This window comes from Budorcas taxicolor, chromosome 13 (genome assembly GCF_023091745.1).
Source record: "Budorcas taxicolor isolate Tak-1 chromosome 13, Takin1.1, whole genome shotgun sequence".
NCBI lineage: Eukaryota > Metazoa > Chordata > Mammalia > Artiodactyla > Bovidae > Budorcas > Budorcas taxicolor.
The window spans coordinates 51268507-51283767 of record NC_068922.1 but is presented as its reverse complement, the minus strand read 5'-3'; the positions used below and the strand labels follow the sequence as shown (position 1 = coordinate 51283767).

Here is a 15261-nt window from a genome sequence, read left to right as displayed (position 1 = left end):
GATGGGATCACCGACTTGATGGACTTGAGTTTGAGCAAGCTCCAGGAGTTATGGATGGACAGGGAGGCCTGGTGTGCTACAGTCCATGGGGTCACAAAGAGTCAGACACGACTGAGCAACTGAACTGAAGTGATGCTGAATATATACCTAGGAATAGAATTGTGGGGTCTCAGGATATTCAAATGTTCAATGTTACTGGCAGTGTAATGATCAAAGTTAAGGTCACACCAAGGCCATGATATCTTGGTCAGGGTTGGGAGTCAAGCTTGGTCTTGGTCCACAGAACTTGGGGTCAGTCTGTGGGCAGGGTCAGAAGTCATACACATTTAGGGGTGAGTCCATAAGCAAGGTTGAGGGTGACTCTGTGGCTACATTTGGGAAGAATCGGAAGCCTGGATTTGTGCTTGGGTTTGGGCAATGCTGGAAGACAGAGTAAGTCTGGGGGTCAGTCTAAGGCCTGACTTAGTTAAGAGTTAGACTTCTAAGAGTTAGAAGTCAGGCAGTCCTAGTGCCCAAAACCAACCTCCTACCAAGAAGTGGCCACTGCAGGGTCCAGCTCCCCAAGAGTTGAGCCCCAGCCTGGGCCCACAAGGCTCTTTCACTTAAGGGGTGGGGATAACACAAGGGGGACAGGAACTCACTTCCCTCAGAGAAGAGAAAGCAGGCACAGGAAGGATACCATAACTTTAATGGGAACAACTCAGCTCCACATCCCCCAAACATTCTCAACATATGCTGTGGGAGGGGAGGGCAACTGGAAGGCACAGTCTATGGCTGAGCTCACACTTCACCCCTTCCTCTTCAGCTGCTGTGTTCTCCAGCCTTCAGCTGGGTCCCAGGTGAGTGCCCAGGAAGGGCAAGGAAGCCCCTCAGCTGTCTTGGACAGCCTCCCCTTTGACCCATGGTACAGAGAACTAGCCTGGATGTAGACACTGCTGTCACCAGAGCTGGGTGGGGACCCGGTTCTATGGGTGTGGACCAAGCTGGAGGACCACCCCCTAGGGCCCAGCACTGGGAGCACCAAGGCAGAGTCCCTGGTGTCAAGCACTGATTTGGGGTGCATGCCAGGTCTCTGCATGTGGCTTCTGGGTTCTGGAAAGCGGTCCATTCTCCTGACCCAGATGGAGTGGAAGGAGTGGCTCAGTTCCTGGGCTCCGCTTGGAGGGTTCCTGTCCCACTGCCCCCCCAGGCTCACTCACACACCCCAAGGGGGCGCTTGTGTCCCAGGAGGCTCACTGGAGCAGCTGGCTCCGCCCGCCCATTCCTCTGCCCTTCGAGGTGGGTGCATCAGTTGCTACATCTGGGCTCTGGCGGATAAGGGGGCATCTCTCAGGCTCACCGCTGCTTACGCTCCGCCTGCTGGAGCCTCCGGGAGAGGTCTTCTATGCGCACGTTCTTGAGCTGGAGCAAGTGCTCCAAGCGTCTCACCTTCATCTGCAGGACCTAGGCCAAGCCACACAGAAGTCAAGTCCAGTGGCCTGCTGCCCCCTGCCCATCTTCCCAGGCCTCAATTCCCCGGCTCCCTCCCAGTGCGCCTTCACCTGCACGGTCTCCTGCGAGGCCAACAGCTCCTGCTCCTTTTCAGCAATCTGGAGGACGAAGCTCGGGTTGCTCTGCAGCGCCTGGCTGTCCCCTGGAGGCCGGGGCACAGGCAGTCGGCCCTCCCTGGGGTGAGAGGCAGCTTAGCTGAGGCTTGGATCTCAGACCGCACCATCACCCTTTCAAGTGTCCCTCAACCAAGCCTTCCCTCCCTCCCACTGTCCCTGAAATCCCTTCATCCCTGACTTCCCTACCTTTCCAGATGCAACCCTCACCCTCCCCTCCCAGGTAGAGAGAATATCAGGCTTGGTAAGGTCAGGAGCTCCCAGCTTCCTTACCTGAGTTGCCCCCGTCCCTGGGGGTCTGGGACACCTTCCCCTCGGGCCTTCTGGGACAAACCTGAGACAAGGCAAGTATAGGAATGACCCTGAAGGAGTCCTATTTTCCTGTCTTGCCCCTCCCCATAGTTCCACCCCTTCCCCCGCAGGAAGGAAGGACAGGAGAAAAGCTCTTCCTGGAAGGGAAGGCAAGTAAAGGCTACCTTACCCACATCTATGTAGTCAGTGCCATCCTGGGGAGCCAGCTCCTGTAAGAACCGCCCAGAGTCTGCAGTGAACTTGGGCTGCCCACTCCCAAGGACATCCCTCCCGCTGTGGGCTCCCTTTAGCCAGGCACCCTTCTCCCACACTTGTCACTGAGGCAGAGCTTTCTGCTGCCTGGGAAACTCCCCTAGAACAGTGCAAGAAGCTGGAGTAAGGAGGCACCTGTAAGGAGCCGATGCCCTGCTTCCTACGTCTCTGACGCTCCTCCAGGCGCTGCCTCAGTGGAATGAGCACCAGCTCCACCACACCTGGGGCACACTGTGCTATCTTGCGCATCACGTCCTCTGGTACAGAGAAGTTCAGTTTGTTCAGCACCTTCCTGGGGGTAGACACAGGGATGGTGGACTGATTCCTGGGTGGATGATGTGAGGGGTTGGGGGAAGGAAGGAGATGCAGCAGTGGTAGCCCTTCAGTGCATAGCCCTGGGGGAATGGAAGGGCACCCAACCTGAGCCCAGAGCATGTATGTCTCAAGGATCCTTGTCACCTCCCCCAAAGAAGAGTCCCTTGATATTGTTACCAGATAGATTCTGTCTGCATTGTCCTCCCCACCCCAGCCACCAGCCTGGACTGTGGAGACCATAGGAGATAGAAGGGCTGGGCAACCCTTCCTCGGATCCTAGGCTAAGGGCTAGAGATCCCATTAGTGTGCCCAGGTATTCTGTTACCTGTTCAGGTGACTCCAGTTGCTCAGTTTCTGCTGGAGAGAGTTGGCAGGGACATAATTGTGCATCTCCACCATCTTGGGGAAGTAAAACTTGATGACCTCTGCTACCAGGACTGAGAGAGAGGAGGTGGGAGCAGACATGGAAGGTGTAGAGATGGGTAAGGAAGAAGGAAGAGGGAGAAGGAATGGGTGAGGTGGGAGAATCAGGGGTGGCAGAGTGGTGGGGCCAAGAGAAGAGGTAGAAATGTGGAAAGGGGAAGGATATATGGAGGGGAGGTAAGAGACCAAGAACAGTGATCAGCCAGAGACAAATTCTCCAGAGGAGCTTCATCTCTTTGCCATTAACTCAGGGCATCTGAAAACTAAGGTCTCTAGTCCCCTATTAGAGAATGAGTCTCCAAGAAAACCTTCAGGAGCCTGGGGCCTCATCCTAGGAATTGACATAAATACACACACACACACACACACAATGATACAGAGATGAAGAAACACACACAGACACATAGGGCCATCACCAGAGTCCCAAGAGACAGTTACCAACACACGTATACATGGAAACACAAAGTGTCACATATGCATCAATATACACACAGGGAAATGCATACTTCTGTCATTAAAATCCCAGGAGAGGGTCTTCAACACACAGACACCTAAACAATCACAAAGAAACATGTGCACACAACACCCCATTCTTACATATAGGACAGAACATATCAACTTGCATATGAACAAACACATGCTCAGACTCCCACAAGACATATAAAATTCAGGAATAAGCACGTGCACACACACACACAGATGCACAAATACACATCTTAGTCATTAAAGTCCAGGGAAGGAGTCATAGACACATACACAGACACAACACACCCCACACACATAAAGGATAGAACATGTATACATAAATATGGACACACACATGTTCACATTCCCACAGATGCACACGTCCACAATTGAAATCTCAGGAAATAGTTGGACACCCCTCTCACTAACCCACATCTAACCCCTCTGCCACAAGCACACAAACACCAAGAGACATGTATTCACATAGACCCTGTACACACGTACATACAGGACAGAAGGCGTTGACACAAAGACATGCAGGACATACCCAGGCGTGCGTGCGGACACACTCACACACGTTGGAGCACACACCTCCATCACTGAAGTCCCGGGATAGATTTCGCTTGGGCCGGGACAGAGGGATGTTGTCTACCCACAGATACAGTTGGTGCAGTGCTTCCTCATCCACGCTGCCCGCCATTGGCGCCCTCGGAAAGGTCAAGCCGTTCCAGCTGTATAGCGTCCAGGGCCAACCTCACGAGCCCTCAAGACCCTCTTCTCTCGCCACTGCTGCGACCCAGATCCGCCGCCGCGTCTCTAACCCAGACTCACGTCCCAGCTGGGAGCGGCCATATTGTTTTCTGAAACCATGGCAACCGAAACTGACTCGCCGGGGAGCAGGGACTTCTGGGAGTTGTAGTTTCCCCGCCCCCGCCGCTACCTCCTTTCAGGCCTCACTTTGAAAAGGTGGTTTCTCTTCCCCGCCTCCCAAGAAACCACTTCTGCCAAATGCTGACCAGACACTGGCCCACTCTGGGAACTGCCGAAGACAACCAGGCCTCCAGAATCCCTGCATCAGTGTCTTCAGAACAAGGATCCCCTTCAGGGTCCTTTAGCAATCAGTCCCAAGTGAAGGCAGCAGCCCAGTGTTTTGTCAGCTTTATCTGGGGGTCCATTGTTAGTCACCAGCTGGTTCACATCTGGACTGTGGAAGGCTGTGTGACAGTCCTTGCCAGGTCCCTCCTTAAAGCTCTGTGCTCATAGGGCCATCTCCATACCACTGCCCCTTATACCCCCACCCCCAGTAGTGTCCTGGTGGGGCATTTAACATGTAACCCAGATTCCCAAGGAGAGAACCAGACCTCAAGATCAGTGTCTTTGCAGGTCATTTAAACCCTTAACCCTATTTCTTTCTTCATCAAATGGATATGGTTCTCATCTATTTGTCCCAAAGGAGTAATAGGGAGAATGGGAAGGATATTTACAGATCTGTATTTTTGGGACTGGCAGAACAGGAGTTAGTTCTAAGAACGGGAGCTTCAGCTCCTGTAGACACTTCTACACCGTTCATCTCCAAGAGCTATTATTCTACAAGTTAGAAACTGAGTCAGTAACCAGTTCCTTTAGGAAAACAGGGCTAGGAATGTCTTAGTGGACACTTAAATCAGCCTGGGGAAGAGAGCTTGCTTCTGCCACAGACTAGTGATTTGGCTTTGGGCACTTTTCTGTACATGTTTTCTCATGGTTTTACCTACCTCACACGGGTTTCTTTTCTAAAGAATATTTTATTTATTTGGACGTGTCGGGTCTTAGTTGCAGCCTGGGGGATCTTCTATCTTCGTTGAGGCAAGCAGGATCTTTAGTTGCAGCGTGAAACTTAGTTGCAGCCTGTAGGATCTAGTTCCCTGACCAGAGACCTGCTCTTAGCCACTGGACCACCAGGGAAGTAAGTCCCCTCACAGGAGCTTTGTGAGTATTTAAAGTGTTTAGCACAGAACCTGGCACACAGGAAGAGCCCTATTCATGTTGATTGGTGTTATCATTAAAGACATGATCTCAGTTCCAGCAAGAGGCATTCTTGTTGGCAGCAGACAAATGGAGGAATTTGCCTTGTTGGTATTTGAGGTGAGGGACTTCGATGGGCCAGTGGCACCTAGGGAGAAGGCTACTGCTCCCGCTCATTTACTCCAGAGCAGGCGAGGGGGTAGACTGGGCTTCTTTTTCTCATCCTCCAGACCTCAGATGGGGATTAGACGTGGGCCAGGGTGGGGCTGAGAATCCCAGGTGCTTTTTGCTCTCACTTAGTTCTGAAGCCTTCAAGGCCTGGAAGGAATCCCTGAGTTCCAGAGGTGTGGAAGGGAAAGTGTGGAACACCCCCTCCACCTTCTGGTTTAAAAAGATGATGTGGTAAGTGCCCCCCGCCCCCCACATTCCAGGGTGGAGAAAGGAGGAACTGCAACGAGGTGGGGGCAGGGAAACAGAGGGGTGATGTGCCAGCCTCAGGCAAGGTGGGAAAACCGGTTTGGGGCCCAGAGCTGCCAGCCTGCTCAAGCTCAGGCCCTCCCCTCACTGGAACCACTGGGGCCTGAGGGCCTCAGTGAGGAAGGGCCTGGGAGGGGTGAGAAGCCAAAAGGCAGGTAGGATCAGCAGAGCAGGCTGTCTTACCTGTGGATGGGGGGCCCTCTAGAGGGTACCACACAGGGAGTGGTTGACATCCTCAACCTCTTCAGGGTGCAAAGTGTCCCCAGCAATTTCACCTCTACCCTGCCACTGTTCCCAAGGATAGCCACCAGGACTGGAGATGCCAAACACTGGAAGGTGTAGAGGACTCCCCTCTTAAGGAACCATACAAGGGATACCCCTGCAACTCCAACCTGGACCACAGGAGCTGCCCCCAACATTCTTTTCTTTCTGCCCTCCTGCCCCTCTCCTGCAAGGATCTTCTTATGGGCCTTGATAAGCCTAGTTCCCAGGCACCTAGCTTAATTTGGCCCTCCAGGGACTGTTGGCTCCCTCCCTTCTATCCTAGCCAACTGACCCAAAGCTTCTAAGTACTGCAAGGCCCAGCTTCCTCAAACCCACCCCCAGGCATGGGTGCACTGAAGATCCCTCCTGCCCCCAAGCCTGTGCTCACTCAGTCATGTCCGCCTCTTTGCGACTCTATGGACTGCAGCATGACAGGCTCCTCTGTCCATGGGATTCTCCTGGCAAGAATACTGGAGTGGGGTGCCACTGCCTCTTCCAGGGGATCTTCTCGACCCAGGGATTGAACCCGACTCTAAGTCTCCTGCACTTAAGCAGGCAGGCAGATTAGGCAACGTTTAAATACAGATGCTGTCCCTCACCCTGGTCAGGGCCTGGGCTATAGCCACTCTCTCAACAGTTGTCCCACCAGAGCAAGGATCAAACGGAACAGGGAAACGAAGTGTCCCCAAGACAGACGCAAGCCCAGACCATGAAGGATGCACCCTTGGCTGTTAAAACGTCCACTCCCACAAAAGGGGGGCAGACAGATTTATTGAATTCAGACTGGGAAAGGAGCAGCTGGATGGCTGGACTCTGGGCCCAGCCCCAGGCCCCCTGCCCAGGATAGGGCCCTGCCAGAGAGGGAGGAGAGGCATGGGGCCTGCAGCTGCCCACAAGGGAAGTGCCCATTATCACTCCTCTGGAGGGCCTCTTGAGAACCTCCAATCTGAAAGAAAATCAAGGGCCAAAGTAACATGGACTGGGCCAGAGGAAGGGGTTGGGAAGTGGGGAAGCAGGCTGAGGCAGGCCTAGGAGCCTGTGGTTAGACTGTGCTTCTCAAGGTGGCCTGGGGACAGGGATGTGGGGCTGCCAGCCTTGTGGGGTCCTAGGCTGGACTTTTCTCTGGAGCCCTTCCCAGAATGGCTTTGGGGTCCCCCCCACCACCAAAGACCTGGTGTGGATGGCAGAGGGGAGAGGCACTCTCTGGCCAGGAGCTTCCAGGGTCCATCCCTGGCTGCTACTGTGGCCTAGTCCACTGATGGCACGGTGTGGTAGCACCGGACAGCTCCCCATCCTCCCCACCTAGTCCCCCATGCCCAGGGGCAACTGGGGAGGAAAGAGGATTCTGAAAAGGAGGCAAAAAGCAGGCAGTGAGGCTGATGCCAGCCCCAGGCCCTACAGAGGTGACTGGGCCTGTCACAGGGCCAGGAGAATATCACTAAAGGATGTGGGGTTCCCCACTCTGGCTCCATCCACAGCAGCTGCCCAGAGAGTCCTCTGCCCTGGTGCTGCCACATCCAGGTCAGGGGCATGGCTAAGCTCAGTGGTTCAGCTTTGATGTCCAAGACCCCTAACTCCTGCCTGCCTGGCATGGTTCTTTCTGGTCACGTGAACCAGATCATGTTCCAAGTGGAGGATGTGGCTTTGCACACGGTCATCAATGGGGAAGGAGGTGAGGTACCTCTTGACCATAGCAAAGTAAGCCATGGCTTCCCCGAAGCTGGGTACAGGCACCTCATCATCCTCCTCATCATCATCTTCATCATCTTCATCCTCATCATCCTCTTCCTCTTCTTCCTCACTGTCTGACTCAGAGTCCTCCTCACCTTCCAGGAAATGGAGGGTAGGGCACTGGGCCTCCTCCTGGGCACCATAACCTCCGAAGCTGCCACCAGCCTCCACTACACCCTGGGCCCAGTCCTCAGCCTCCAAGCCCTCAGAGGAGCTCTCTTCCTCCTCTTCCTCTTCCTCTTCCTCACTGTCATCAACATCACCCTCCTCTTCTACCTCCTCTTCCTCCCCGAGCTCCTCTCCTTCCCCCGCTTCCTCCTCCTCTTCACCATCTTCCTCCTCCTCCTCCTCCCCTTCACCCTCCTCTTCCTCTTCTTCCTCCTCCTCCTCCTCCTCTTCCTCTCCCTCACTCTTGAGGGCAGTAGTGATGGTAGCATTAGGGCCACCCCCAAAGCCAGCCTCACGAAAGCAGGCAGCTATGTCCGAAGGTTCCACAGCCTGCCAAGCTGCAGCAACGAAGTGCAGGGCCTCCATGAGGCCCAGCTGCAGGCCTGAGCGATCCTGGCCCTCTAGCGCTGCCATGGCCTTGAGCAGCATAGCCTGGCGGTAGTGGCCCTTCACCTGTTGGACCACGCCACGCTCCAGCGGCTGCACGGTGCCTGGTGGGAAGAAGGCCAGCTGCACATGCCGCAGGCCCGAGGTATCCAGGGACTGGGCAGCCAGGCGGCCAGCCAGCAGCAGGACTCGGCGAGATTCTGCAGCCATGCGGGTGTCCAGGGCCTTCAGGTACTTGGCCAGAGCCTGGGTGGTGACACCACCCTTAGAGTTGGCGGTATAGTCACAGGGCAGGCCAGCTTGGCCTGCACGGGGTTTGGCCGACTTGCCAGCCACAAGTGGGGGCAGCTTCTCACTACCATCGGCGTTGGCACACAGCAGGACACTCAGGCGCTGGGTGGCCCTGCGTGCCCGTCCATCACTGCCACACAGCCCCGCCGCTTGGTCGGGCAGGAAGTCGTACCACAGACTGGTCTCAGTGGCGCTGAACACGTCCTGGGAAGCGTAGCCCTCGGCCACCGACGGTGGCTGCTCCTCCCGAGCGCGCCAGCCCGTGGTACCCCCACCGCTGCCCTCCGAGGGCACTGCGGGAGGGCTGGCGGGCGCCGCTGGGGTCCGGGGGGCAGCGCTGCGCGACCTGGCGCGGGCCACCCCGCTGCAGGACACTACCCCGTGGCGCCGGCGGAAGCGGTCCAGCCAGCCGTTGGAGGCAGTGAAATCGTCCATGCCCAGCTCCTCGGCTATACGCAGCGCCTTCTCCTTGAGGATGATGCCCTTGACCGGCAGGCCAGCGGCGCGGATTTGCTGGAACCAGGCGATGAGCAGCCCCTCGAGCTTGTCGTAAGGGGACAGTTTGTTGGTCTTGCGACAGGTGGAGGCTACACCGTACTTGCGCTCCGACGCCAGGATGGCGCGCTTGTTCTTCAGGATGGTGCTCAACGTGGACGGTGGGATGTTGAAGCGCCGCGCGATCTCGCCCTTGCGCAGGTCCGGGTTCTCCTCTACCTCCTGGATGATCCGCGACTTCTCCCGGAACGTCAGCTGCCGCCTCTTGGGGCCCATCCCGGCGCGCCCCCCGCCCCGGGGCCCGGCGCCACCGCCGCCACCCCGGGGCGGGGGGCCCGGGCCCGCGGCGGGGGGCACCTGGCGGCCTCTCCCGCGCGCCCCGCCCGAGACAAAGCGGCTCGCGGGGCGGCGGGTGGGGCGGCGACCCGGCCTGGCCGGGGGCACCTTCGGGGGCGCCGGCGGGCGCGGCGCCGGGCGGTGGGCGGCAGGCGGCAGGCGCGGGCGCGGGCGCGGGCGGGCGGCGCGGGAGCTGAAGACAGGAAGTGTCGCGGCGCGGGGAGCGGGGAGCCGGGAGCGCGGCGAGCAGGGCGGAGCGGGCGGAGCGGGATCTCGCGGGAAGCGCGGGGACGCCGGGCACCGCCTCCAGCCCTCCGCGCCCACCCCTCTCCCCGCCGCCCGGGACAGACCGCGCGGGGGCGCTTCGGCCTGCCGGAAAGGCCAGCGCTGTGGCGTCTGGTGACCCACTGGCTGCAGTGAGGGCTGCGGCTGTGTGCCCGGCCTTTGCGCCGAGTGGGCAGAGATTTGCAGCTTACAAAGAATAACAACTGTATTTTGTCTTTTTTTATTTTATTAAGGTAGAAATAGCCCGCCTTTTTTTTTTTTCGGAAACTGAAAAATAATGGAAACTAAAAAAGCACCTTTCATCCCAACACCTGGAGAGATGCACAGCTCACGGTTGGATACCTTTTCTTCCAGTCTTATCTCTAGGCACATGTAGTTTTCTTTTAAAACATTTATCGCATAAAATGAATCATAGGCATATATTGGCATCTCCTGTTGCTTCTTTGTTGTTCAGTCATTGAGTCGCTCAGCCCTTTGCGACCGCATGGACTGCAGCACACCAGGCTTCCCTGTCCTTCACTGTCTCCCCCGAGTTTGCTCAAACTTATGTCCATCGAGTCGGTGATGCCATCCAACCATCTTCTCCTCTGTCTTCCCCCTGCTCCTGCCTTCATCTTTCCCAGCATCAGGGTCTTTTCCAATGAGTTAGCTCTTTGCATCAGGTAGCCAAAGTATTGGAGCTTCAGATTTGGCATCATTCATTTAACTTCCAATGAATATTCAGGGTTGATTTCCTTTAGGATTGACTGGTTTGATCTTGCAGTCCAAGGGACTCTCTTAAGAGTCTTCTCCAAGGCCACCATACCAAAGCATCAGTTCTTTTGCACTAACCCTTCTTTATGGTCCAACTGTCACATCTGTGCATGACTACTGGAAAAAACCATAGCTTTGACTATACACATCTTTGTCAGCAAAGTCACTGCTTTTTAAGACGCTTGAAGAGTCTTTGTCTCTGCTTTTTAATACACTGTCTAGGTTTGTCATAGCTTTCCTTCCAAGAAGAAAGTGTCTTAATTTCACGGCTGCAGTCACCATCTGCAGTGATTTTGGAGCCTAAGAAAATAAAGTCTATCACTGTTCCATTGTTACCCCATCCAGTTGCCGTGAAGTGATGGGACCTGATGCCATGATTTTTGTTTTTTGAATGTTGAGTGTTAAGCCAGCTTTTTTGCTCTCCTTTTATACCTTCATCAAGAGCCTCTTTAGTTCCTCTTCTCTTTCTGCCATAAGGGTAGTGTCATCTGCATATCTGAGGTTATTGATATTTCTCCCAGAAATACTGATTCCAGCTTGTGCTTCATCCAGCCTGGCATTTCGCATGATGTACTCTGCGAAATTAAGTTATATAAGCAGGGTCTTCTTTCCCAATTTTGAACCAGTCCACTGTTCCATATTCAGTTCTAACTTGCTACTTGACCTGTGTACAGGTTTCTCAGGAAGCAGATAAGATGGTCTGGTATTCCCATCTTCTTTAAGAATTTTCCAGTTTGTTGTGATCACACAGTCAAAGGCTTTAGCATAGTCAATGAAGCAGAAGTAGATGTTTTTCTGTAATTCTCTTGCTTTTTCTATGATCCAACAGATGGTAGCAATTTGATCTCTGGTTCTCTGCCTTTTCTAAATCCAACCTGTACATCTGGAAGTTGTTGGTTCACATACTGTTGAAGCCTAGCTTAAAGGATTTTGAACATTACCTTGCTATCATGTGAAATGAGTGCAATTGTGGGGTAGTTTGAACATTCTTTGGCATTGCCCTTCTTGGGGTTGGAATGAAAAGTGACCTTTTCCAGTCAAGTGGCCACTGCTGAATTTTCTAAATGCTTCTTTACCTGGCATCAAGTGATGAGAATTTTGCCTTATTGATAAAGTACTGCAAACTTTTTAATGGTTGTATATTGTCCCAACTATGGTTGAATATTAATCAGTGAAGCCTATTGGTACACATTTAGGTTATTTTTATAAGCAACACTATAGTTTTAAATCTGTTTGATGGTAATCCTACAATCCATATATAAACACTGATAACATCTCAGGGGGTCACTTTCTGTGCTGTTCCATGCATTTAGCCATAAATGTATGTGTTTGCACTTACAGAAATAATGTCATATATGTACATAAGCATACATACATGTCTACATACATACAAATCCCTGAAACCTCTTCCTCCACCAAATGCATAAAAATTACAAGTTCTTAAAACAATGAATTGTAGTTTTTTTTTTTTTTTTTCAATCTTAAAGTACCATGAGGAGTAGGCAGAGAGGAAGGCTGTGACCCAGAGGGACAGGCTGAGGATCTGGAGCTTCAAGGAAATGGGTGTAGACAAAACAGAAAGGAGGACCAAAGACAGTGCCCCGGCTTCTCCAAGGTAAAGGGCTCAAGAAAGGCTAACAAGAAATTTGGTAGGAACAGCTAAAACAGTAGGAGGAAATTCACTCTTGTATGCTGTGTGTTGTTTTAGTGTGCGTTTCTCTTTTCATATGTATATTGGCCATCTGAAGCCTGAGAATTTTCTAGTCATGTCTTTTGCTTTTTTTCTCTTGTATTTGTCATTTTGTTGACTTTTGGGAACTCTTCATATGCTCTGAACATAAAATCTTTTTGTATATTGAAAATACTTTCTCCCAATCTGGCGCTGTCCTTTAACTTAGCCTAAGAAATCTCACAACTGAGCCACTGAGCAACAAATAAGGAATCTAGGATATGAGAATTTTAAAAAATCTTTTCAAATAGGCAGGTCTGTCAGTTTTTTCCTTTATTGCTTCTGGATTTGATGTCTTACTTAGAGAGGGTTTCTCTCCCTGCCCCCCTCCTCCCATCTCAACATAAAAAATATCCTTCTAATTGCAAGGTCCAGAAGAAAACTTGGGAGACTTTTTCTCATAAGGGCCAGATCAGTGCTTGGCCCATAATGGATTTGTGGTCCCTATGCAGAAGTAAATGTAGGTACACCTAGCTGAGGATGTGCGTGCTCAGTTGCTTCAGTCATGTCTGACTCTTTGCAACCCCATGGACTGTAGCTTGCCAGGTTCCTCTGTCCGTAGGATTCTCCAGGCAAGAACACTGGAGGGGATAGCAGGGATCTTCCCGACCTAGGGATTGAACCTGCATCTCTTATGTCTCCTGCATTGGCAGGTGGTTTCTTTACCACTAGCGCCACCAGCACTCCTTCCCATAAATCCTCAGGAAACCAAGTCGACATTTGGAAGGTTCTTCCATGTGCACTTATGTCCTCCTATCCCCTCACCTATCCTGGCTTATAATCAATGGATGTTTGGGTGAAATCACTGTGGCTGAGCTTTTTTTTTATTTTCTACTTTGCTGAATTTTCCAAGTTTTCTTCAATAGCAAATACTATAGGCTCTTGAAAATGAAAATGAAAAGTTTGCTGAGAGGCACAAAGAATAGTGATGAGCTAAGAAGAATGGGTATAGGCCTGGTGGGCAACGTTGAACAGCCTGGGCCAAAAGAAAGGAAGGTGGACTGTGGACTTCCCTAAGGTGGAAAATTGGAAAGATGGCACATTTTTGTCACTTTATAAAGGAATTTCATACTCTAGCTATTATCTCCCTATCTACTCCCTATCCTTTGCCTAGCCCTAAACAACCACTCATTTACTTTCCATCTATAAATTTCCCTGTTCTGAACCTTTCATATGAATAGAATCATATAATATGTATCTTTTATGACTGGCTTCTTTCACTTAGTTTCATGTTTCAAAATTCATCCATTATGTAGCATCTATTAAGACTTCATTATTTTTTTATGGCTGAATAATATTCTGTTGTACAGATTTATGACATTTTGCTTATCAAAATGTCAGCTTGATGGGCATTTATGTTGTTTCTACCTTTTGGCAATCATAAATAACTGTTATAAATACTTATTTGTAAGAATATATGTTTTCATTTCTCTTGGGTATATGAGTGGTATTTCTGGGTCTCATGGTATTTCAGTTCAGTCGCTCAGGCGTGTCTGACTATTTGTGACCACATAAACTGCAGCACGCCAGGCCTCCCTGTCTATCACCAACTTCTGGAGTTCACTCAAACTCATGTCCATTGAGTCGGTGATGCCATCCAACCATCTCATCCTCTGTCATCCCCTTCTCCTCCTGCCCTCAATCTTTCCCAGCATCAGGGTCTTTTCAAACGAGTCAGCTCTTTGCATCAGGTGGCCAAAGTATTGGAGTTTCAGCTTTGACATCAGTCCCTCCAATGAACACCCAGGACTGATCTCCTTTAGGATGGCCTGGTTGGATCTCCTTGCAGTCCAAGGGACTCTCAAGAGTCTTCTCCTACACCACAGTTCAAAAGCATCAATTCTTCGGCACTCAGTTTTCTTTATAGTCCAACTCTCATGTCCATACATGACCACTGGAAGAACCATAGCCTTGACTAGATGGACCTTTGTTGGCAAAGTAATGTCTCTGCTTTTCAATATGCTGTCTAGGTTGGTCACAACTTCCCTTCCAAGGAGTAAGCATCTTTTAATTTCATGGCTGCAATCACCATCTGCAGTGATTTTGGAGCCCAGAAAAATAAAGTCAGCCACTGTTTCCACATGTATTTGCCATGAACTGATGGGACTGGATGCCATGATCTTAGTTTTCTGAATGTTGAGCTTTAAGCCAACTTTTTCACTCTCCTCTTTCACTTTCATCAAGAGGCTCTTTAGTTCCTCTTCACTTTCTGCCATAAGGGTGGTACCATCTACATATCTGAGGTTATTGATATTTCTCCCGGCAATCTTGATTCCAGCTTGTGCTTCTTCCAGCCCAGTGTTTCTCATGATGTACTCTGCATATAAGTTAAATAAGCAGGGTGACAATATACAGCCTTGACGTACTCCTTTTCCTATTTGGAACCAGTCCATTGTTCCATGTCCAGTTCTAACTGTTGCTTCCTGACCTGCATACAGATTTCTCAAGAGGCAGGTCAGGTGGTTTGATATGCCTATCTCTTTCAGAATTTTCCACAGTTTATTGTGATCCACACAGTCAAAAGCTTTGGCATAATCAATAAAGCAGAAGTAGATGTTTTTCTGGAACTATCTTGCTTTTTCTATGATCCAGCAGATGTTGGCAATTTGATCTCTGGTTCCTCTGCCTTTTCTAAAACCAGCTTGAACATCTGGAAGTTCATGATTCACGTATTGCTGAAGCCTGGCTTGGAGAATTTTAAGCATTACTATACTAGTGTGTGAAATGAGTGCAATTGTGTGGTAGTTTGAGCATTCTTTGGCATTGCCTTTCTTTGGGATTGGAATGGAATTGGAATGGAATGAAAACTGACCTTTTCCAGTCCTGTGGCCACTGCTGAGTTTTCCAAATTTGCTGGCATAGTGAGTGCAGTACTTTCACAGCATCATCTTTCAGGATTTGAAATAGCTCAACTGGAATTCCATCACCTCCACTAGCTTTGTTCTTAGTGATGGTTTCTAAGGCCCACTT

General features: G+C 51.4%; 2 protein-coding genes across 2 annotated transcripts; both read right to left on the bottom strand.

The window, feature by feature from the left end:
• Positions 1 to 1335: 1335 nt before the first annotated feature.
• Positions 1336 to 4071, bottom strand: SPEF1 (sperm flagellar 1). Its single transcript, XM_052650381.1, has 7 exons — positions 3945 to 4071; positions 2809 to 2920; positions 2304 to 2460; positions 2086 to 2125; positions 1878 to 1938; positions 1542 to 1665; positions 1336 to 1443 (listed from the first exon to the last, which is right to left on the bottom strand). The coding sequence occupies exons 1-7, from the start codon at positions 4069 to 4071 to the stop codon at positions 1336 to 1338; spliced, it is 729 nt and encodes a 242-aa protein (XP_052506341.1).
• A 2769-nt stretch (positions 4072 to 6840) lies between these two features.
• CENPB (centromere protein B) lies at positions 6841 to 9473 on the bottom strand. Its single transcript, XM_052650373.1, has one exon. The coding sequence runs from the start codon at positions 9462 to 9464 to the stop codon at positions 7665 to 7667; it is 1800 nt and encodes a 599-aa protein (XP_052506333.1). The 5' UTR covers positions 9465 to 9473; the 3' UTR covers positions 6841 to 7664.
• Positions 9474 to 15261: the final 5788 nt, after the last annotated feature.

Coding starts and splice junctions, on each gene's coding strand:
- SPEF1 (XM_052650381.1), bottom strand. CDS start 4,071: ATGGCGGGCAGCGTGGATGAGGAAGCACTGCACCAACTGTATCTGTGG. Junction 2,921..3,944: donor AGGTGTGTGCTCCAACGTGT/GTGAGTGTGTCC, acceptor CCTCTCTCTCAG/TCCTGGTAGCAGAGGTCATC. Junction 2,126..2,303: donor AGGGCATCGGCTCCTTACAG/GTGCCTCCTTAC, acceptor CGGTTCTTACAG/GAGCTGGCTCCCCAGGATGG.
- CENPB (XM_052650373.1), bottom strand. CDS start 9,464: ATGGGCCCCAAGAGGCGGCAGCTGACGTTCCGGGAGAAGTCGCGGATC.